At 37.3% G+C, this 19,624-nt stretch overlaps 1 protein-coding gene and 1 long non-coding RNA gene across 2 annotated transcripts; one reads left to right on the forward strand and one right to left on the reverse strand.

Annotated features, from left to right (window-relative positions):
* Positions 1 to 5,571: 5,571 nt before the first annotated feature.
* LOC133879387 (uncharacterized) lies at positions 5,572 to 8,023 on the reverse strand. Its single transcript, XR_009902063.1, has 3 exons — positions 7,718 to 8,023; positions 7,568 to 7,632; positions 5,572 to 5,770 (listed from the first exon to the last, which is right to left on the reverse strand). It is a non-coding gene; the product is annotated as an uncharacterized LOC133879387 (long non-coding RNA).
* A 1,544-nt stretch (positions 8,024 to 9,567) lies between these two features.
* On the forward strand, positions 9,568 to 19,251 carry LOC133879761 (zinc finger A20 and AN1 domain-containing stress-associated protein 8-like). The gene is made up of 3 exons (XM_062318538.1): positions 9,568 to 9,664; positions 9,821 to 9,860; positions 18,495 to 19,251. The coding sequence occupies exon 3, from the start codon at positions 18,512 to 18,514 to the stop codon at positions 19,022 to 19,024; it is 513 nt and encodes a 170-aa protein (XP_062174522.1). The 5' UTR covers positions 9,568 to 9,664; positions 9,821 to 9,860; positions 18,495 to 18,511; the 3' UTR covers positions 19,025 to 19,251.
* Positions 19,252 to 19,624: the final 373 nt, after the last annotated feature.

The following is a 19,624-nucleotide window of genomic DNA, read 5'->3' on the forward strand; positions in this document are numbered from 1 at the left end:
CATATCCTGTAAACATAAAATATAAAATAGATAAATGATTCGTGTACTACCTCCCTACAACTTTCCCCCAACTCTGCTGACGTGGCAAGTTTTTCTTTTCTTTTTTTTTTTTTTTTAAAAAAAGGTTGAACGAGATAAGCTGAGGGGGGGAAAACTGGTCATTTCCCCCCAATTTCCCCCCCTTTCACAGTGCTCTCTCTCTCTCTCTCTCTCTCTCTCTCTCTCTCTCTCTCTCTCTGTGGAACAAACGGCCGGTGAAACCCAAACGGTCGGCGAACCCCTCTCTCTCTTTTCAGCGTCTCACGGTGCTCTCTCTCTTTCTCTCGTCGGCGTGTTCGTTCTCAGGCGGCTTTGGCAGCCGTCTCTGTCTCCGGCGGCATCTGACTTTCCGGGGCCTTCTTCCTCCACCTAGGTGCCAAAAGCTTTCTCTCTCTTTCTGTCTCTGTATGCAATGCTGTGTGAGAGAGAAAGCAAAGCAAGCTTGTGGGAGGGAAAGTGAGTTCTTGATATTGTGTGATGCTGAAGAAAAAAAAAAAAAAAAAAAAAAAAAACTCAGCCATGGCCCCCCTACCACTCTTAAGAAGAAAAAAAGAAAAAATTATAGAAGAAAAAAATAGTAGTAAAGTAAACCTGTAAATGGCCAGGGACATTTCGTAGAGGACTGAAAGAAAGGCCTCTGGGTTCAATTTGAACCGGATTGGACCAGGTCAGAAAACTTGGTGCAAAACCAACGCTTGGGCTTAACTAGCTGATAATCAAAGACCCAAAAGAAAGTTTGCTGATAAAAAGAGAAAAGGAATTTCTATATATACACCAAAATGAAAAAATTAAAGGAGAATAGGTAGATTTGGCATATTCTCTCGGTCCAATGAGCCTCAAGGTTTAAGACCTTAAGCTTTTGGTATAACTTATGATTTAACACCCAAATTCAACAAATAGTAGCTCCAATCCCCTTATTTATTCTACTTTTCTATTTGCAAATGAAAACTTTTAACTTTAACGAAGAGGAAAAGTCAAATTTGGTCCTTACATTTTCATACAGTTTTCAATTTCTGCACAAAGGCTAGTTAATTTTGCAAAACGTTAGTCTAACTTGCTTTAAGTTTGCAAAATAAAATGTTAATGACTTTTAAACGAGATGGCAATTTGTAAACCAAAAATTTTTGGAAGTCTTGTCTTTTTTCGACATGTTCTTGACATTATCTATTATGGTAACAATGGAAGTTGATAGGAGAGCCAAACTCAATAATATTTTTCAAACTTTAAGGTCATTTACTAAGGATTCAATGCAGCCACAAACAATTATCAAGTAGAAAAAATTGATAATAGAATAATCAAACCTAAAATATGTGGCAACAAATGTTGTAAGGTCTAAGCAGTTGATCAATGCTTTAGTCATGCACCTCTTTTCTATGTTATTTTTCTGAATATGATTTTGTTGCCTATGAAATTTAATATCCTAACAACTCCTTTTATACCCATCTCTTTTATGTAGCTCCTCTAAAATCACCAAAGTGGTATAAATGGATTCTTCAAGTTCACGCTTGGATAAAGAGGGCGAAGTTGAATCTCCATATACACATATTCCAAATAATGATGCTTTAACCCACCAAGATGATCCTCAAAATGGTTAGGCTTTTCACTTTTGTTTGTGTTATAATTTCGCTTTGACCCACCAAGATGGCTTTTTTGTTTTGTTTTGTTTTTGGTGTTTTTCTTTTTCTTTTCTTGTTTTTAAACTTTGTATCATTTTTCGGATAGATGTGGGTGAAACAATTGAAGAACCGAATGAATTATTGACATTTAGTTCGGAGGAAGAGTTGAATGATAATGAAGACAATGTTGTATTATTGGAGATGATTGACGGAGATGAAAAAGTTGAAGAACCTAAGACGTCAATGATATTTACTTCATTATATGAAGTCATCTCATATTATAAGAAGTTTGCTAAGCAATCTGGTTTTGGTGTGCTGACAAGAACCACAAAAAAAAAAAAAAAAAAAAAAAAAAAATGGTCAACCAAGATATAAAGTCCTTACATGTAGTCGTGAAGGCCGAAACCGAACTAACACAAGTAATGTTGCAAAGCCAACTCCAACAACTATTAGAACAAGGTGTCATGCTAGGATTTGTGCATCGGCATGTGTGGATGGAACGTAGTTTTTGAGTAAAGTTGTGCTTGAGCATAATCATCAACTAAGCCCGAGCAAAGCAAGATTTTTTAGAAGCAATAAGATTATAAATGATGCTGCCAAAAGAAGGCTTGAGCTAAATGATAGAGCAGGAATACGGACCAGTAAGAATTTTAATTCATTGGTTGTTGAAATGGGGGGGGTTTGAGAATGTTTCATTTGAAGAGAGAGATTGCCGAAATTATATCAACAAGGCAGAGAGCTTCGGCTTGGTAAAGGAGGTGCTCAGGCACTTTGTGAGTATTTTTGTAGAATGCAAAATCAAAATAGTGGCTTCTATTATGTGATGGACATGGATGATGATTGTAGGTTGCGAAATGTTTTTTGGGTTGATGCAAGAAGTAGGGCAGCGTATGAATACTTCAATGATGTTATTACGTTTGATACGACGTATTTGACCAATAGATATGACATGCCCTTTGCTCCTTTTGTAGGAGTGAATCATCATGGCCAGTCTATAATTTTAGGGGCGGGACTAATATCAAACGAGGATACAGACACATTTGTGTGGTTGTTTAATTCTTGGTTGAGGTGCCTGAAGGGTCGAGCCCCAAAAGCAATTATGACAAATTAGGACAGGGCTATGAAAAATGCAATCGCAAGAGTTTTTTCTAAAGCTCGACATAGATATTGTCTATGGCACATTATGAGAAAACTCCCTGAAAAATTTGGAGCACGTGCTAATTTTGATGGCATTAGGAGAGCCCTAAATACTTGTATATATGATTGTCAAACATGTGAAGAATTTGAGGAAAATTGAAAAATTTTACTTGAGAGTTATCATCTTCAAGATAATGCATGGCTACATGGATTATATAGTGAGAAGACTTTTTGGGTGCCGACATACTTGAAAGATACATTTTGGGCGGGAATGAATACCACACAGCGAAGTGAAAGTATGAATGCATTTTTTGATAATTACGTGCATGCACAGACCACTTTGAAAGAATTTGTTGATCAATTTGATAGTGCATCGAGGAGAATGGTCGAGAATGAGGCACGTGCTGATTTTGATTCTTTTAATCGCATGATCCCATGTATAAGCCACTTTCATTTTGAGAAGCAATTTCAAGATGTCTACACAAATGCAAAATTTAAAGAAGTTCGTGAAGAGTTTGAGAAAGTTATGTCTTGTAATAACCATCATATCAAAAGTGAAGGTGTAATTTCTACCTATGAAGTGAAGGAATATGTTGTCGTTGGAAGCCGCATGGTAGAAAAAACATTTCTTGTTTACTTGAATGAAGATGAATTTGAAGTGAAGTGCACCTGTGCATTGTTCGAATTAAAAGGCATCTTATGCAGGCATTCTATTTCTGTGTTAGTGACAAATAAAGTGTACTCTCTGCCACCAAAATATTTTCTTGATAGATGGAGGAAGGATATAAAGCGAGAGTACTCTATGATTAAGAGTAGTTTTGATGCTTGTGGTGATAATCCTAATGCTAAAATACATGACAAGATGAGAAGGACTTTTGAAGAATTGGTATCGCTCACATCAGGAAACATGGAACATTGCATGGATGTGATGAATAGTATTGATAAGTTAAGAGAGAAATATCGTGCCTTAAAGCTTGTGCCCAATCACTCTTCCCATCACGCTTCAGTTGCTATCGCATCTTCAAGCTATAATGAAGTCATTGAAGGTAATAAAAAGGTGCTTAGTCCTATTAAGGTTAAGCGTAAAGGAAAGCCACGGTCAAAGCGAATGGTGTCCATTATAGAAACAGTGGCCAAGAAGAATCGAAAAAAAACAGGTTGGTAATTTTTTTCCCTTTTACTTACAAACATGTGCACTTCCCCTTTGCGTTTGCTTTTCATTTGAAACACTTTCATATAATTCTTTTATTAATTATAGACCTCCAAATCAACAAAAGATCAAGACACGACATGTCAAAATTCATTGCCTTCTACAGCTCACGATCAACGTGGTCATATAATTCATTTTCAGGTGATTATTTGATATTTCATGTACTTGTATCTATTTGATAGAAGTGGTTGAATTGAAAATTGATTTATGGGTTTATAGTTATTTGATATTTCACGTACTTATGTAGGATTCCATGGTTTCATCATCGACAATGGCTCAACCCTTGGGTGGTCACCGTGAAACTGTTCTTTCTCATGTATAATTTGATTTATTTTTTTATTTTTTAATTCATTTTGCAGGCATTCCATTTATTTGGTTTCTATGTTAGGATTTCTTATGCGTACAATTTTCTCACAAACCATGAAGAGGCTGTTCTTTCTCATATGTGTTTTAGGTGAATTTACCGGTTAATCCAACAAAGGAGTTGTCCATATTGGTAAGCCAACACAAATATGAAGAGGCTTTCAGTATAGCCATGCGTCAATGTGATGCATCACTTGTGAACTGGCTATGCTCTAAGGTGAAGTTGTGTAAATTATATTATGTTAGTTAATGAAATTCATTTATTTTAGAATTATGTTTATTGAAGTTGATATTTTCAGGTTGATCTACGGTGGGTTTTGAGTGTGGATCCTCTCCCTTTAAGCCAAGTAGTGTTGCTCCACCTATTGCGGCAATTAACCTTTTGTGTCAATAACTCAGCTCAAAAATTTGCTTGGATGACGGATGTTGTTAATGCCATAATCCCAACTGACCCGACGATTGCAATGCATGTGGGGCTCATCTATAATGAAGTATATGGCATACTCTACCATCAACGTACCTTGCCCACAATTACTTCTGCAGAGCTTTCAAGTATCCAACATCTAATGAATGTCATTGGTCTCATATTAGGAAATCATGTACGAATTTTCTAGATGGTGATTAGATTCCTTGAAAAAAAATTTGAGTTTTGGTTATCAAATAGTTTTTTGTTCTTTAACATTCTCTTTATTGTGTATATGAAGAATTATATGTAGTTTTTTGTATGAACAAAATTGGGGGTGAAAATTTCTATGTAAAGCTCAAGTTAGAAGTTTGGAGATGTATGAATAGTTATGTAAAATTTTGTGGAGAAAGGACCAAGTAGAGTAGACCATGATAAACTTATACAAGTGCTTTTTTATTTTACTTATGACCAAAAGTCATCGAGCTGTATAATTTTTTTTGTATTTGGATTTTTGAATATGAGATGAATCTACAAATTAAAAAATTATGGACGAGTTGGCAACATGTGTTGATTTTTCGTGTAATAAGTGCATCCATATAAATTGGTTATGAAGTATAAACTCCTGGGTGAAGACATACTATATATTATGTTAAAAATAATTTGAATAGTCGATTTGGTCGAGATAACCAAGAATTGTATTATCATAGTTGTAGTTTGTACATTTGAGTTGTTTGTAATCGAGTACAATAAGTAACTTCACATTTGAATTTACAATTTAAGATATAACAGCTAGAAGATAATTCGCTAAACTCAAATTCACTTTATTCTTGATTGAATTATCCAAACGACTACAAAACCAATATATTACATCGCATGATCAAGCAAGTGACTTGGGGCATTGGAAGACTGGCATGAGCTTTGAAAAATTGAATCGCCTCGTAGAGTTCATCACAAATAAGTCTTAGTCAATAACCACTGAACTACCATCTGATAGGTTACCTGAATGAGCAGGACAACAGTAAAGTTACAAACAATATACAAAACATATCCATAAAACAGATTCAGGTAAGCAATAAATGATTTGTTCCTACATAGACTACACTGCACAAAATAACTCAGAAATATTGTGAATACTTGCCAATACTTGCATCCATTTCATTTTATCATCTCAATAAATGATTTGTTCCTACATAGACCACCCTAGCTTGGTCAATGGCCTAGGTATGTTTTAAATGCCTAGCGCGTCAACTTCAGTTTTCAAAGTTCTCTATTAACAATTCCATTAATGAAGCTAGATAAACCATATCTTCCACCTAAAAGAAATGAGCATTGTCAAAGTGGTGTTATTTTTCTTTTTTCTGAATTTTTTATCATTAGTTAGTTTGATTACAAATGGTGAGCCTCTTTTCCTGTTTGAAGTATATAATCATGTTTGACTTTATAGAATATCTACTTTCTTCCATTGATAATATAATTCATGCTTTAAAATGAATATGAGCTCCCTGGGTGCTAGATTTTTGAATAAATCCATTATATGACACAATTTAATGGAAAATAATCGTAAAAAGGAGGCAAAACTAAGAGTTTATTGAACCCTTTGTGATATGAGACATTTTTCAACCTTCTTGGTATCCTTTTTCTGAGATTGCTGAGTATTGGAGAAGTTCCAAACCATCTAAACATGGCTGTAGAGCCACCTATAGGATTGGCTGTACTTTTCTGGCACATCCCACACCCCCACAACTTCACATAAAGGTAACAATGGTAAAGGGGTAAACCTTTTTCTTTTTTTTTGATAACTAGTAAAGGAGTAAATTCTTTTCATATAAATTTCGAATAGATTTTCTCCTCATTTCAAAGATTGTTGGGTCATCCCAAATTCTTTGTATAGAGATCTTTAATGTTAAAAACATGTTTCATTTTAAGGTTCTTAGTTTTCTGAAACTAAAACATCCACCTATTGTGAAAACCAGTCATTTTCTCAAATAACCTATTTATGCCAGCCTAGGAGAAGCTGCTTTAACCTCACCAAAACCAAAGCACTCCTTAAACCCCTTCATGAAACTTTCAACCACAAAATACCCAAATCAATATTAACAGCTCAACTTGATGCAACCAATCAAATTCAGAAAAGCACAATACACAAAACATATCCATAAAACAAATTCAGGTAAGTAATAAATGATTTGTTCCTACATAGACCATACAGCACAAAAGAACCCAAAAATATTGTGAATACTTGCCAATACTTGCATCCATTTCATTTCAACATAAACCACACTGCCAATACCTGCATCCATCCTTTTAATTGACATATATACACTTGCACACACATGCACACAAGTAGGCAATCATATGTAAAATGTCAAATCGAGATAAAAAAAAGTTTTGAGCAAAGAATGAACATTTCAATGAATCTTCCTGGAAGGAAAAATATATAATCAAATGCAATTAAATCCATTACCATCTGGAGACACAAACGTTGTTCAGTTCCAAAAGTTGAAAAACATACAAAGATATATAACAGGTTTGCCAACCCCAACTTCTCATTGAAATGCCTATCCAACAATCAGTTTACATTTTCCAAAATAAAACCCAAAGTAAATAAACAGACGTACTGTATCAAAATAAATCTGTTTTACGCTTTTTGCTTCTTTTTGCTTTTTTTTTTTTGCTTTTTTTTTTTTTTTTTTTTTTTTTTTTTTTTTTTTCCTCAAACCAAATCAAAATCTAGCAAAAATTTCAAACAACATTATTCAAAAATTTCACTAATTTCAGAGAGAGAAAGAGAGTTACCGGCGGTGGAGACGGCACCGGTAGAGAAGAGAATGCCGTGAAGAGAGATGGAACGGAGGCGAGATCTGGAACATGGAGAACCATTAAACTAAAACTTCACTTACCGCAATATACCCATAAAAATGCTAGAGAGAGAGAGCCGGAGAGTACCATTTTTTCTTTTGCCAGAGATAGATCCGGCCACCCAAAGCCCCGGAGACGCGAACACGCCGGCTAGAGAGAGTGCACCGTCAGACACCGGGGACACGAACACGCCGGCAAGAGAGAGGGGTTCGGCCGGCCGTATGAGAGAGAGCGCCGCCAAAGGGGGGGAAATTGGGATTTGAGAATGTGTGGAGAGAAGTTTTGGTACCTGGGTGGAGGAAGAGAAGGCCCCAGAAAGTCAGAGGTCGCCGGAGACAGACGGCCGCCAAAGTCGCCGGAGAAGGAACACACCGACGAGAGAGAGAGAGAGAGAGAGAGAGAGAGAGAGAGAGAGAGAGAGAGAGAGAGCACCGTGAAAGGGGGAAATTGTTTGAATCGATCCCCCCCCCCCCCCCCCCCCCCCCCCTCCCCAATTTATCTCGTTTAACCCTTTTTTTAAATTTTTTTTTTAAAAAAAAAAGAAAAAAGAAAAAAGAAAAACTTGCCACGTCAGCAGAGTTGGGGGAAAGTTGTGGGGAGGTAGTACACGAATCATTTCTCTATAAAATAACCACATTATATCCTGTAAACATATGTATTAGACCGAACCACATAATTTGTGTGTCTCTATTTATATTTCGCTTTGTATTTATTTGCCCATTGAATTATATTATATTTCAAGACGATTGCAATTGGCTGTTAGTGCAATTGGCGGTTAGAGGTAATAACAGCTAATTGCAACTGCTTGCACACCCATTATGTATTTATATATAATATTTAATGAGGCCATGAATAAAGTTATTTTCTAATATTTTCATGAAAATCAGTTTTTTTTTTTTTAAATAATAATTCCATTGAGAATACTTTTGAGGTCGAAATAAATAATTTTTTTTTTTTAATCCAGCTTATTAATTTGTCATTTATCCTTAATCTCAAATCAATTTAATTTAAGAGAACCCATTCTATAAGGATGGGTTGTAAAAATGATGTTTTACAACATCCACTAAAGAATTGACACATCATTAAAAATTAAAATACACTATCATGAAAAGCACATCATATTTTTCCTTTTTCAAAGAGCCCAATCGGTTTTAAACCCACCACCTGTTCAGCCAACTGCCGCCGGATTTCGCCGACGGCCACCGCCAAATCTTCCCTAGATTCCGCCATTGACCAATCATCTAGCCACGTCATGGCGATCCGTTCTCCATCCAAAACAGCCGGATCTCCGCCAGCTGGCCGGATCTTAGACGACCAAGATCTAGCCCTTCCCTAGCCAGAACGATCGAATTTTGACCAATTGGTTGAGGAAACATGGTCAGGAGTTTCCTTATGACCGGATTCCAACCTATTGATCATGGAAATGTGATAAGGAGTTTCTTAAGAGAGTGAGAGTGCTGAGAGGGGAATGGATTTGGCATTTTTAGGTTTATTGTATTTTTGTTGTAATTTTTATTTTTTTATGAGTTGTTTAACTTATAATTAGATGCAATAAAATAAAAGTTTTACTGTCTATTCTTATTGAAGGTAAATTTTTAATTTAATGGATTTGATAAATTTCTTTCTGAAAAAAGAATTATGACGTTTCGCTGTCAACAATTAAGATTCAACCAGGAACCAGGATATGGATATCCTCAATATTGTTAAATTTTTTCACGTAACTTAAAAAATCTACGACTCCAGGGAATATGATCAGGTGATACCAATATAAACAACAACACTGTTTCATTCACCACGTGCCTCTAAAAATGCAGTAAGATACGAACACGTAGCCCCACTGTCAGCACATGAAACGCCACCTTGTTCAAATTTTGTCTGCTCCCTCGTCAACCTATAAAGATCAGCCACGTGTTATTCTCACTAGGCTCGACCGCTTGGGATTGTGCTCTTCCTTCACCCTCTGTGTTTTTCTCATCGTCCTATAAATAGCGATACCGATCCTCTGCCACCCCGAACTTTTCCTGTTCGCTTAGGGTTACTCTCTCCCCCTCTCTCTCTCTCTCTCTCTCTCTCTATAGATATATCACTCTCTCTGATTTTGTTTTTGTTGGAATTCTAATTTGATTGAAAATTTTATTTTTTATTTTATTTTGTTTTTTTACGTGAATGTTTGTTTGGTTTTTATTGCAGGGGCGAGCTACAGAGAACATCTCTGTTTGATTGTGAACAGGTCAGGCTGTAGTCCTTTAAAATCTGTTAGTTTTTTTTTTTATTTTTATTTTTTTTTTTGTTATATATAATTATTGTGTCTGGGTTTTTACAATTTTTTTTTTTGGTTGAGGTTGTGTTTGTTGATGAAGAAGATTTTTTTAGATTTTTTTTTTAACCCGATAAAAGAGTTTTTGGTTTGAATTTCATGGTGAAATTTAAGTTTCAGTAAGCATAACTTTTGAGTCATTGAAGAATAGACGTCTGAAGACTGAAAGAAAGAGGAAATCTTAATCTTGAATGGTATAATTAAACCCATATAAGTACTTGTATTAAAAAACTAAAAACAAAGTTATTACTTATAAAAACTAAAAACCATGTCATAATAATTTAGATCCAACGCTTCATGCTAATTGAGGAGCTTCCAACATTTAAGACTATAGCAAAAGAAAAACCAAGTTGAGGATAGAGAGGTTGCATTCAAAGGTAAGAGATCCAAATTGATAGAGAAATTTAGAACTGGGGTGTTTAGTGAAATATACAATTGCATACGAGTGGCTTGCAGCAGTATGTAACTCAAAAGTGAAAAAAAATTGTAATTTTGTAGCAGAAAAAAGATACCTGACTGACCCCAATATTGATTCTTGGGAAGTTATTTTGTGGAGAGCATGATTTCTCATATGCGAGGGATGGTTTTGTGAACCATAGGAAAGTATTTTGCTTAATTTGGTTAGCTATCCGTATGAGAAAGTATTTTAAAGACAATTAAACAAGTTATGTATGAAAGTTGTAAAGTTCTCTTTTGCTGTCTTTGGTTTTGTATCATTTAAGGTCCTTCTGTCTTCCAATTTAATCTGAAGTGTTTTAATCATTTGAGTTGGTGGTTGGGAGTGTGTCCAACTGCATATCTTTGGCCTGGTATCTCTAAAAGTTTGTTGTGTTATCTTTTGGATGTCTTTGGTTTTGTATCTTTGTGGTCCTTCCATCATCCAGTTTAATCTGACAAGATTTCTTCAGTTGATTTTGTGGTTTCTGGGTGTTTTGGTTGAGATCCTTTAGGGGTGGGCAAATTATCCGATTACTGACTACCGAAAACTCACCGACCACCACTGAACCGTCTTTGACCGCCTACTGTATATTTAAAAATTCGAAAATCGGAATAAATTTAATTTCTAAAATAATAGTCGGTCAGTAATTGGTGAAAAATTGATTTTCGCTAGTTACCGACCCGACCCGGCTAGAGAACCAAAATGGCATCGTTTTACTCGTTATCAAAACAGAGTGAAAAATTGATTTTCACCAGTTACCGACCCGACCTAACTAGTGCACCAAAACAGCGTCGTTTTACGTTTTGATAACGAGTAAAACGACGTTGTTTTGGTACTCTATATAGTATATAGTCATTTTTTTTTCCCCAAACCGCATCATTTGCTAACCCTAGAATCTAGATCACTTCCTCCCCGCCTCACGCCTCAAGCCCATTTGGTTTAGAAGGTGGGTTACTTGCTCGTGAGAGGCAGTCTAACTTAGGTAGAGGAAAGCTTGCTCATCAGAAGGATAAGCAAGGTTTGAATTCTTCTAGCAAGGCTTATAAGATAAAGCTAAGCGAAAGCAAACATGGGAGCCCCTTTGTAATGGTTTGAAGGTTTGGTGTTTAGTCCACCATTCCAAGGTAAATGCCTGGCTATTCAAGCTAGCGTGGTAACGAGCCCTTTGCTTCGGCAAGTCTCTAGAAAGCACATCCGGTTTGTGCAGCGAGAAGATCATGAACATGTGCACGGGCCACGAGCCAATCCCGTTGAATTGGTACTTGGGTTATTTTTTTCTTTGATTTATATATATTTTGATTTGTGGGTTTGATTATTGTTTGTGACTCTGAGAGTTTTGGATTATTGGGTTTGTTGAAAACTTGGAATTTTTGCCTGTAATCTTGTTGAATTCATGGTTGAATTACTGATTTATCTGACCGATAATTGTCGAATTTATCCAATTATTCCGAATTATCCGAAAATTTAGAAAATATTTCTTCTCGGAAAAAAGTCGGGTAATTACCCGACTTTTACCGACAATTTCGGTTGTGAGTCAGAAATGGTGTTTTCGACACCGATATACCCGACACCCACCCCTAAGATCCTTTACCAGAGGGGTTTCCTCTGTGTTCTGTACATTTTTTTTTCCGAGTATTTCTTGTCTCTAAATCTCAATCATGATCATCTTAAAATCTCTAAATAGCTACTGCTAAACAACCCTGCCAACCTAAGTCTAAATGCTTTCAATATGTGTTACGTCAAATACCATCTATAATCGAAGCATCTCTTCCATCCATCAAGCCTTAAAACAAAAAATTTCTTACATGGAAGCCCACCTTCATCAATTGTATAAACTTTAAACTTTTGGGCTGCCCTACAAAAATTCAATTGAAACATATTCATGTCCTTGTGTAACTATCATATCACCTAGCAAATCAACATGGTAGACTTCTCTTTAGAAGATTTACTAGTGTGCTCTATGGGAGATTCTTTAATCATCAGGGGATGCATATGGAAGGCCTGTATTTCCCAAGTTTGAGGTTCCATAAAAAAATAAATAATAATAATAATAAAAAAAAAATCGAGAGATGAAGTATTAACTAAACTCCTGCACAAGACTCACAGTCCCAACATGAGTCTTGTGCGGCACAATCCAAGGCACAGTCCAATCTGGACTTTAGTGAGAAGAACTCTATTCCTATCCAAAGTCCTAGTACTAAGGAGAGTCCTAGTTCAGTTGTGTGATAGATAGATAAGAACTCAAGTCAAAAAAGAGTTCTAATTCAGCTATGTAAAGGTAGAAGCCGTGGGCTATATTCTGGGAATTTATGTTTATCATGAACACTTGTAAACCTATATAAATATCAATGAAAGCTCACCTTGATGAGCATGGTCTCATATCCAATTATTCCTAAGTTCTACCGTGGTATTAGAGCCATATCAAAGACACATGTCTTGATCTATGGCTGAATTCGATTCTGAATCTAGTGCCTCTCTTGGTTCGTTGGCTTCCACTGCTACTCAGCCTCACCCACCACACCCACAACCGCAGCCAGTTGTTTTCACCGTCCCCAACATGAACCAGAACCTCCATAAATTATCCAAAGGCAACTTCATGGCTTGGAGAACTCAGATCCTCGCTTACATCAAAGCTCTCGTCTCAGCCTCCTCAAACAATTCCTAGTGCATCTACTGTTGTTGGAGCTCCTGCCACAATTGTCAACTCGGAGTATCTTGTGTGGAGTCAAAGGGATCAAATGATCCTCAGTGTTCTCATCTCCACACTCACTGAGCCCTATGTTGTGCATGCGGTTGGTTGTGCCACTTTCTCAGCTCTCTGGACAACCCTCATCACTATGTTTGCATCTCAAGCCCGTGCTTGAGTTATGCAAATCTATTTCCCGCTTGCCATTGTTAAGAAAGGTAACAATTCCATCACTGAATATTTTCAAACCATCAAGACCCTTAGTGATATTCTTGCAGCCACTAGATAACCTCAACGATTTTGAGAGTGTCTCCTTCCTTCTTAAGGGTCTTGGATCAGACTATGATTTGTTTGTCACCTCTTTCACAACCAGAGTTGATCCTCTTTCAATTGATGAACTCTACGGCCATCTCCTTGCACATGAGATGCGTCTGGAACAGCAGATATCATTCTCTGGCAGCCATGGACGCGGCTCTCACTTCCCTTCTGATGCAGCCTCTGCTTCGAGACCTACATGCCAAATCTGTGGCAAGTTTGGACACATTGCCGCACGCTGCTACCACCGTCAGGATACCTCTTTTACAGACCGGCAGCAGCCGCCGTCTCCACAGGCCTATTACTCCACTCCTGTTATGCTAGCAGAGAAAGTTTGGTACCTAGATACCGAGGCTACTCACCATATCACCAATGATCTCCAGCACCTCAACTTAACACATGAGGACTATCATTGTCAAGATGAAATCTGAGTAGGCGACGGAACAAGTTTGCCCATATCTCATATTGGTTCTGCCTCTTTAAATCTATCTCGTTGTCAATTCATTCTTAAACAACTCCTTCGGGTTCCATCCATTTGTAAAAATCTTCTCTGTTAAACAATTTGCCCTTGACAATTCTATCTTTTTTGAATTTCACTCATCTTATTTTGTGATTAAGGACTCTCAAACCTGGATCATCCTCCATCAAGGGCGCATTAATGATGGCCTTTATCAACTTCTTCCTTCTCCTTGTTCTTCGTCAATAAACAAGCACTTGTCGGTGAACGCACCTCTACAAATTCATGGCACAAGCGCTTAAGTCATCTTGCTTTCCGCACAGTTCAAACAGTTATTTCTTAGTTCTAGCTTCCAGTTCTTCCAAATAAGGCTTCATCCCCTTGCTCTGCATGTGCACAAGCCAAGGGTCATCAGCAGCCATTTTATCCTTCTAGTTCTAAAATTTGTAATCCTTTACATTTAATCTATTCTGATGTATGGGGACCTTTTCCAACACTTTCAATGAATGGAAATCGCTTTTATGTGTCTTTTATAGATGCCTTTAGTCGATATACATGGGTTTTTCCTATTTAAGCGAAATTGGAACATCAAGAGCAAGTATCTGTTGTTCCAGACGCATCTCATGTGCAAGGAGATGGTCGTAGAGTTCATCAATTGAAAGAGGATCAACTCTGGTTGTGACAGAGGTGATAAATGGATCATAGTCTGATCCAAGACCCTTAAGAAGGAAGGAGACACTCTCAAAATTGTTGAGGTTGTCCAGCGTTTGCAAGATTATCACTAAGGGTCTTAATGGTTTGAAAATATTCAGTGATGGAACTGTTACCTTTCTTAACAGTAGCAAGCGGGAAATAGATTTGCATAACTCGAGCACGGGCTTGAGATGCAAACATAGTGATGAGGGTTGTTCAGAGAGCTGAGGAAGTGGCACAACCAACCGCATGCACAACATAGGGCTCGGTGAGTGTGGAGATGAGAACACTGAGGATCATTTGATCCCTTTGACTCCACGCAAGGTATTTCGAGTTGACAATAGTGACAGGAGCTCCGGCAACAGTAGATGCGTTGGGAATTGTTTGAGGAGGAGGCTGAGATGAGCCATCGAGGAGTCCATAGGCGTCCTGACCTTTGATGTAGGCAAGGATCTGAGTTCTCCAAGCCATGAAGTTGCCTTTGGATAGTTTAATATGGAGGTTCTAGTTCATGTTGGGGACAATGAAAACAACCGGCTGCAGTTGTGGGTGTGGTGGGTGAGGCTGAGTGGCAGTGGAAGCCACGGAACCAATAGAGGCACTAGATTCAGAATTGGATTCGGCCATTGATCAAGACGTGTGTCTTAGATATGGCTCAAATACCATGATAGAACTTATGAATAATTGGATCTATATAGGTTTACAAGTGTTCATGATAAACATAAATTCCTAGAATATAGCCCACGGCTTCTACCTTTATATAGCAAAATTAGAACTCTTTCCCTGGCTAATCCTTCCATATCCTTTCTAAGTCAGGAAAATTCAGAGAATATCTTTTAAGTTACAGCTTTATCTCTGTTGTAGTTTGTGTGAATGGTTTAGATAGAAAAGGTGAAGGCTATTGTTCTGTTTAGTAGCCTACCACACATCGTATTATATAGGTATAGGGGAACGTTACAATGACCAAAATACCCCCAAACCCTCATGACTCACAAACACTAATAACTCTTCTAACAATCTCTAATGAAGTAGTGCTTGAATTCCTGTTTGGGAGAACTGAATTCATTGTGGGTAGGAGTATAAATGATGTATATAGCGAAACTGCCCCCTGTGGATGATGACATAAGGACCCTAAGGTAATTTTCCTTTCTTGTGCTAATGGGAGAGAGAGAGAGAGTCCAAGATATGCTACATTGTAAAGTATCTCCAAAGAAGAATAGACTCAAGACTCAACCCCCTCTTATAATTTAGTGGCTCACTCTTCCAGGGCTGAGTCATCTGCATGACAAAGCTAGCTATATGCCTTCTATCATCTAACAGCCACACCTTAAACAAGCAAAATGGAACTTGGACTAAATCAATAGTAGTTGTTGCTTCTGTGAGCGATTTGTCAACAATATATGTTGGCTATGCATTTGTTTGGGTTTCTCTGAGTATGAGAATTGACAGGATATATGTGAGGGAGTTTTGGTCATTTCTTATGAAACTTCAAAGGAAAAAAATTCTTGTATTCTTGTGTGAGTTTTGGAGTTTGTTCCTTGCTCATTATCCTTTTCTTATTCTCCTAGGTCAAGTATGATTAAGTGTTAAATTAAGGGTGTACAAAAACTTGTTTGTATAAAACATTGATTTATAAAACCACTGTAGCTGTTAGGTCCGAATATGTGATTTGATAGGTTGACCTTTAACTGATATGGTTTGCTGGTTTTTCTAGATCACAAATTACTTAAGGTTCTTTCTAGATTTTATTTCTTATATGGGAATTTGTTTGGAAAACAACAATAAGATTTATGTAGGTTTTAGTGTAAATAGCATAAAAATATGGAAGCCTTATGATTGCAATGTAGTTTACATCATTATATGAACCAAGAAGAATTTCTTGATTCTCACCTGCAGTTTCACTAGACAAGTCAACGTTGCTGGCTACTTTGAGGAAGTCGGGCCTCGTAATACAGAAAGTTGTATGTTCTGGAAAATAATCGACATAACTTTTATTCCTCCTGCACTCATCTTTATACACATTCTCAATTTAAGTTCAACAGAAACTGCAACTCCTAATACAGCTCGAATACTGTTACTTAAAAACTCCTACTTGATAATATTAGACTCCTGCTTATTTTTTGGATAAGTAATAAACTGGTCTTATTAAAAACATAAGGCGCCCCTAAACACACCAGAAGTATACAAGAGGATGCACCTAGCTAGAAAGCGAAAAACGAAACAGCCCAAAAAAAGAAAGAAACCTTGCAAACCCTCAACAACCAAAAACCCTCAAACTCGAAACCCACTAAGAGCACTCAAAGCTACAGGAACGAAACCCAAACAAACCCACAAAAACCAAAGATAACTACTTATCCAATAACAATTGATAACTATTAGACTCCTACCTACCCGATAACAAGATTGCCCAATAATCCTTACTCGACCAAACTATCTAAAGCTAACCTCAACTATTAAACATAACTGATAAAGATATCCTTCCTCCTAGAAAAATTGCCTTTGTCCAGGGCAGAATTCTGGAAAATGTTGTTGGATGAACTCCTTGTAGTCCCACGATGCATCTGATAAGGATAAGCCTTCTATGAAACCCATTGAGATTTCCTCACATACCCTTTGTGGAAATTGCAAGGGATGTAACAGCCCTGCTGGGCTCAAACTTTCTACCTTGTGCCTTTGGCATACTTCACAATTCCTAAAAATGTTTAATGCGCTTCCTCACGCCATGCCAATAGAAATAGGCTCATATTCGTTCAGAAGTCTTGAAATTTTTTCCATACAGCTGAAGGACCCCCTGGAATTCTTCTCTTTTTTGCTTTTTTTCTTCTACTCCTTGTGACTGTTCTGCCACGGTAAGTGCATTGCACTCCTTGTTTCCCTTCATGCTTTTAATAGCTTGCAAGTATACGTTGGATCTCCTCTTGCCATACAATTTGATGAAATCTGTTTGCCACCAAAACTTCATTTCAAGGGTTACAAAGTTCCACATAGAAGGCTTATCAATTGCATCTTGGGAAGACAAGGAGTTTATCCAGCAACATTTTCCAGAATTCTGCTTTTGAGGACAAGTGTGTTTTCAAGGAGGGAGGATTGTTACACTTACTTACGCACTCATCACGTAGTAGTGTTATCTTATTATTATCTTTGTCAATTATGTTTTAATTTTTATCATCAAGGTTATCTTTAGATATTTTGATCGAAAAAGGATTGTTGGGCAATCTTGTTATCGGGTAGGTAGGAGACTAATGTTATCAAGTAGGAGTTGTTGAGTGGCAGTAGTCGAGTTGTATTAGGAGTTGCAGTTGCTGTTTAACTCTGAAGTGTGTATAAAGATTGACAGTGCGTATAAAGATGAGTGCAGGAGGAATAAAAGTTATGTTGATTGTTTTCCAGAACATATAGCTTGCTGTATTAGGGGGCCCGGCTCCCTCGAATATCCAGCGATGTTCTTGACTTACCTAGTGAAACTGCAGGTGACAATCAAGAAATTCTTCTCGGTTTGTATCAAGCCTTTGGCCTCATACCTGAATTGGCACTATATTTTCCATCTTTTTACTTATAAAAAAAATATATATATTTTCCATCTTTTTCCTCGTAGATCTAAGGTCTAGATAAGAAATCATTAGTGAAGCATTTCGTGTCCTTAGTGTTCTTTTTTTAAACTCTTTTATCATAATTAGAGTAACTTTTGGCAGAAAGGGTAAAGCTTGTGATTTGTTATGTGCTTCACAATTTGAGTTGACCTACGGTTACTGCCTATATAAGATATTCATTTCATAAACCTCTCCCGTGTGTGCATGCATGTATTCATGCATACCCTGTCTGTGTACATGCACATACAACCTCTGTGTGTGTGCACACTTGGGCACGTGCATCTTTACATCGGGGTAATTATGTTTGCATCTTCACTTTTAGGTGTGTGCTTTCCATATTGGAAAACTTAACATGCTGACGGTGCAGGAAAAGCTTCAATAAAAATGGAGCACAACGAGACAGGGTTCCAGGCGGCTCCTGAAGCTCCAAAACTTTGTGCCAACAACTGTGGATTCTTTGGAAGTGCAGCAACGATGAACTTATGCTCCAAGTGCCACAAGGACTTGGTATTGAAGCAAGAACATGCTAAACTTGCAGCATCATCTGTTGGGAGTATTATGACTGGCAGCTCTAGTAACACTGCAAAGGAGCCTGTTGTTGATGTAGATCTACAAGCTCATTCCCTGGAGTCCATGGTCATTTCAACTCCGGCATCCTTTACTTCGACACTGAACATGAAGGGGGGGGAGAAGGTGAAAGAGAGCCCAAATAGGTGCAACACTTGCAGGAAACGTGTCGGTCTGACAGGGTTCAACTGTCGGTGCGGACATATTTTCTGTTCAGTTCATCGATATTCTGATAAACATGGCTGCCCCATTGACTACCGGACTGCTGCTCAGGATGCTATAGCAAAAGCAAACCCTGTCGTGAAGGCTGAAAAGCTAGATAAAATCTAGAGTTGTACCTGCACTAGACCCAATTTCTGGGGCGTCTGTCTGTCAAGCTAATGGCTTTCTATTAGGTGTCCTGTGTTATGCATGGCTATAAGCATGTGGGGGCATCTTTGCCGAAGACATTATGCCTTGTGGTCCTACTTGTGTGAGGATGTATTGAGCCATTGGCTCTTGAATGTGATGCTTGTTTGTGCCAGTTTAATGAAAAAAGTTTCCCGGGTCGTTCCTAATTCTTATCCATTAGGTTCATGTTACATCTGATTCTAGTTGTGGTTCATATACATACTTCTCTGCAAATTGAACCGACATGTTCTTTATGAGCATTGTGATTTTGAAGTACAATTTTAAATCAAATCGTAAAAATTAAAATATGTAATGTTTGAAAGTATTGTTTTTCAAAAAAAACATTTGCAATTTGAAAATATAAAAAAAAATGATGCAGGATGAAAAATAAGTAGTTGGGATCTTTTAGTTTTACTTGGGTTTTATTAATTAGTTTATCCATATTTAATTTTATATTTTAAGAGTTAATGTTATTATGGAATTTCAATTAATGGGCTTAGCTAAAAGTAGGTCAAATTAGGATTAAGATATTTTGTCGAT

This window comes from Alnus glutinosa, chromosome 10 (genome assembly GCF_958979055.1).
Source record: "Alnus glutinosa chromosome 10, dhAlnGlut1.1, whole genome shotgun sequence".
NCBI classification, from domain to species: Eukaryota; Viridiplantae; Streptophyta; class Magnoliopsida; order Fagales; family Betulaceae; genus Alnus; species Alnus glutinosa.

Coding starts and splice junctions, on each gene's coding strand:
- LOC133879761 (XM_062318538.1), top strand. CDS start 18,512: ATGGAGCACAACGAGACAGGGTTCCAGGCGGCTCCTGAAGCTCCAAAA.